This window comes from Bombus impatiens, unplaced genomic scaffold (assembly GCF_000188095.3).
Source record: "Bombus impatiens unplaced genomic scaffold, BIMP_2.2 scf_0389, whole genome shotgun sequence".
NCBI classification, from domain to species: domain Eukaryota; kingdom Metazoa; phylum Arthropoda; class Insecta; order Hymenoptera; family Apidae; genus Bombus; species Bombus impatiens.
Window position 1 is genome coordinate 2,552,891 of NT_176808.1, and position 4,587 is coordinate 2,557,477.

Consider the following 4,587-nt stretch of genomic DNA (forward strand, 5'->3'; position numbering starts at 1 on the left):
GAGGCTCGTGCGTGTGATCGTCGATATCGTCGATATCGTGGAGGAGCGCGTAACGACGAGGGATCGATACGCGGCGAAACTACGTGGTCCGCTTCTGTCTAACCATTCTAAAGCTAATCAAACGAAGCAACCAAGGTACACTATGCTACGACTCGTCTAAGTTTGCTCGCTAAGCGTTTCCTCCGCTGTCGAACTTTATTTCTAGCGATCGCGACAAACACGAGCTACGTTCTAATCGTAGCGCGCGAAAATATTCGAACGCGTGGATAATTCTTTCGGAATATACGCGAAATTGTCCAACTTGGTGGAAATTATGCTCGCCGGTATCGCGACGAAACAGCGTGGCGATTCTCTCGTTGAAATTCGAAAGCGATCGTCCTTCGTCTTCCTTTCATTTCGATGGAAAAGATAGAGACGCGACTCGAGGCAATTCTCGCGACGCGTATATTTTTGCCTACGTATTTTCGTAAAACGTTCGGCAACGAGCGTTCGAATATCTCGGCGAGCCTTGCGTAGCTAAACGAAGAGAATGTGGAATCGATCTGTGTTCGAGCGACGATTATACGTACAGTCGATACGATGAAATTCCGATCGAGGACGGGACGAAAAAAATTCTGCGAGTAGACCGGACAGAGAAGTGCCGTGATGCTTCGTTTCGAGGCAATTGCGGAAATCGACGAGACAAAAGGATAACGCGTTGTTCGACTCTCTGCTTTTTCTACGATTCTGTCTGGAATCTCGAGCTCGAGACCGATGCTTGCTCGAAAAGAGTGGCGGAACACCGAGTCCTTTCCTTCTTTCCCTTTCCTTTCTCTCGTGTTAATATAGCGGCACACCACTGCAACGCTCAGCCGGCACAAGCATGCAATTTTCAAACAATCCTCTACTATCGGTTTTAACCACGCAGCCTGTAAACGTGAGTCTCTCAGTGTCGTGTCGTGTCGTATCGTATCGTATCGTACCGTGTCGTACCGCGTCGTATCGTGTCGGTGTATCGAAACACGCGTACGATCTGGACCAACCATCGTCGTCGGTAACATCGCCGGTATACATCGGATCGATAGATATCCTTCGATCACGCGGTCTTTCGTTTCACCACTCGATTCACCCGTTTGCGCGCGATATTCTTCCGCGGCGTTTTGTCATCGCGTCCGACAACGGTTGTCCGTTTCGTATCCGCGTGTCTTTGATATTTAGTCTTCCAGCTACGGAGTCTCGAACGACCAAGTAAAGGCAAAAATAAAAAAAAAAAAGAAGACAAGGGAAGAAAGAGGAAGAGAAACAGAGACAAAGACAGAAGTAGAAGAAAGAAAGAGAGGAAAAGAGAGACAAAGAAAGTCGTAGGTGTCCAGACAAAGGAGAAATAAACGAAGATACGAAAGCCAAAGTCGAAAGACCAAAGACCATATAATAGATCTTGCGAAAAGCCGCTTTCTGTAAAATTGTTTCCTCCGAAAAGTGGTGACGTACACGCATACACATATATAGATAGTATGTAGATGTATGTGCGCGACAGCGAACTTCCATCCCGTCTCTATCTACGTTCTTTTTTCTTTTTTCTTGTCTTTTTTCTTTTTCAGCTACCATCTCATCTCCCCCCGGTCACTCGTCTATTACGTGAATCGTTCGATACGTAAGTATACGTTATAGTACGTATAGATATATTTGTTGCTCGAAACGTAACAAAAGGACAAGAAAATGAAAAGAATCGGCCGCTTCCCGGCCAGCTGTCGATTACGATCGTCATTCCTATGCTAGCACGATAGTTTAGTAGAAACAGTGTTCCATCAACGATCTCGCGAGAAACGATCCGCTATCGATCGTCAGCAACGATCGCGACAACTCTCGCATCATTCGGCTGATTCGCGTACGCAAAGAAAAATAAAGCCTCGCCGCGCGCTTCGCGTTTTCTATTATTTGCAACGAGTTGCCACATCGTTGTCCCACGAACGACGCGTAAACACAGTGGACGATCGTTCGTAAAACTACGACAAACGATTTTACTTTCCTGTTAAAGTGATCGCGATACAAGCCAACGGTCTTTCACGCAACGGTAACAGTCTTTTAAGGACAAAGAAAGTGCGACTGTTTACGCGGCAACGTTCGTATCGATGGTAAACGCTCGTGGAAAGATCGCGAATGTAAATGAACGAGTTGGACGCGTTCGCGTAAAAGCGATCATCTCGCTTGAAACGAAATTCGTTTACAAAGAGCGTAAAAGTGTCGCGAACAGGGGCAGTCGTTCGATCGTTAGGCTACACGTAATATCGATGGAAAGAAAGAAAAACGTTCGAGGGAAAGAAGAAATCAGGGTAATCCCAGTGAGAGGTTTCGGGGAGAGAGTGTCGAGACAAGAAACCCAATGAACAAGTTACACGCAAAACAGTTCGTTTCACAGGGAAGGTACCCAGAGGTGCATCTGTCGGAAAAAACAACGTTTGCTTCGTGCCCGCGCCTCTCGACGATTATTTCTCCCAGTCTTTCTTCTCCGTTCATTCTTTTCTCTTTGTTCTATCTATTTTCTTTGACTCGAAACGACGATACGCGATGCACAGAAAACGGAGAAAGTGGCGAATAATCGTCGAAGAAGGCTGTCGGGATGTCGAGCAAAGGCGTACCGAGGTGGTAGACGAATTGGTAGTAGTGAGTTTGGTGATGGTGAATTATCTCGGCGTTGCATCAAACGTATGTGAAGTAATGGATGAACGAGAATGACGATAATATATGCATATAATATCGGATCGTAAGAGAGGGCTGAGGGGTCAATGAGAGGGGGGTATCGAAGGTTTTGGTTGTATATTATGCCACTCTAGTGTACTACGAGAGGTTGGAAGGAATGTCCCAGGACCGTTTAGTGTGCGGGGCCTGGCAATCCTACCTTGAACAGTTGTACGCCAATGACGGCGAACACGAACTGCAGGAGGCTGGTGACGAGGACTATGTTTCCGATAGTCTTTACCGCTACGATGACGCACTGTACTACGTGCTGGGTTCAACATTAATTATAATGTAGATTCGCTCCTTTACAAATGAGATTACGTGTGCCGACTAATTTATTACGTCGGATGTCACTCGTTTTTTTTTTTTTAATCAGTCTTTTTTTTACTTCTTACTTTGTTTTTTTTTCTCAGAATCGTTTACGTTTCTTTTTCTTTTTTTCTTTTCTTTTTTCTTTTTTTTGATACTACTCTCCGAATCGCAATAGGAAACTATGGACGTAGAAGAATGGAAACAAGATAAATTACACATGGACGCGAAGTAAGTTATATCGGTTCGTTGATCGAATTTATGAATTCGTTGGAAAGAGTTTCCCTTGCAATACGGAAGATTCGAAATGTTTTACCAAAGTATCGGTAAAAGTATCGACTTTGAAAAGCAATCGCGAACAGTTTGATACCGTGCAGACTCGATGGATCAGCTTTGCTAGCTTCGAAAGAACAATTGCTTGAATTTTCACGTAAATCGAATCTAAGATCGCAACTGAAAGCTACTTTGGTATCAAACGTTATTCGTACGTCTACTTCGGGGCATGTGCTATATCATCCGGGACCGATTTGGCAAGTTCGCTAATTGTTCGTGGCTAACGAGCGAAGAAAGATACCTTTAATCCCTTGGCACGATTGATGGCGCGTAGAGGTCTCAACACGCGTAATACACGCAGTACTTTCACCACTGAAAACGCGCCGGAACTGAAACAGAAATGGTGAAATAAACGTCTGGTTTTACAGGCTGTCGCAGAAAGTCGATGGTGAAAAGTGGCGGTCAAACTTCAGGAGCAGACGGTAGTATCGATCGAAACGATTAAAAGAATTCTTTGGATCTAACGTGAAAAACGTACTCGAAACGTTAGGAACGGATATTACGTTTTTCTTCAGAAATTCGTTTCTTCAACGCCAAGTCGATGAAGATAAACGCGACGTAAGAGCAAAGCGCGCTCGTGAAATTTGCCGCAGAAAGCTTTTTGAAACGTCGAAAAGTAAACGTTATTTTACGGAGAAGGAAACGTCGTATAATTCTTACCTGAAAGACATAGAGATGAGAGAAGAGCACACGACCAAAAGGTCGAGCAAATTGAACGCCGACCGGCAGAATGCACCGTCGTGTATAATAAAACCGAACGAGATCATCTTTAAACAGATCTCGATCGTAAATACCGTGGTGAAAAAATAGTCAAAATTCAGTAAAATCTACAACCACGAACAGCATGGTTACGGTGGAATTTAAACGAATATTCGTCGGTCGTCTTACCTGATTTCTATAAGAGGACGCGCGTAAAGGATCTTCGGCCGCTAACATGGCCGAAGATATCATGATACATACGAGGATCATGTTGCTGAAGTAGCTGTGGTTAGACAGCCAGTGGCAAAACACTCGAAATCTGAAACACGAACGACGGAAGTCGTTGGAATAGAAAAGTATCGCGACCAACTACGATTTTTGTATACAGGGTGGTTGGTAACTGGTGGTACAAGCGGAAAGGGGGTGATTCTACGCGAAAAAAGAAGTCGAAAATATAGAGTAAAAATGTTTCGTTCGAGGCTTTGTTTTCGAGAAAATCGACTTTGAATTTTCGCTCGGTACGCGCGC

The 4,587-nt window shown here is 44.5% G+C and overlaps 1 protein-coding gene across 9 annotated transcripts in view; it reads right to left on the minus strand.

The window, feature by feature from the left end:
• The window catches only part of LOC100746891 (muscle calcium channel subunit alpha-1), a 43,504-nt gene that overhangs the window by 20,929 nt on the left and 17,988 nt on the right, over window positions 1-4,587 (minus strand). For 7 of the 9 annotated variants that reach the window (XR_004461849.1, XM_003490072.4, XM_033321154.1 and 4 more), the window contains exons 20-23: window positions 4,249-4,378; window positions 4,021-4,187; window positions 3,602-3,689; window positions 2,879-2,986 (exon numbers count right to left, since the gene is read on the minus strand). Coding sequence is in view for 8 of the 9 variants with exons in the window: in XM_003490072.4 (XP_003490120.2) it covers window positions 2,879-2,986; window positions 3,602-3,689; window positions 4,021-4,187; window positions 4,249-4,378 (493 nt within the window). In the remaining variant the exon portion in view is untranslated. The remainder of the gene's footprint in view (window positions 1-2,878; window positions 2,987-3,601; window positions 3,690-4,020; window positions 4,188-4,248; window positions 4,379-4,587) is intronic. The other 2 variants (XM_033321155.1, XM_033321153.1) reach the window with 1 other exon arrangement.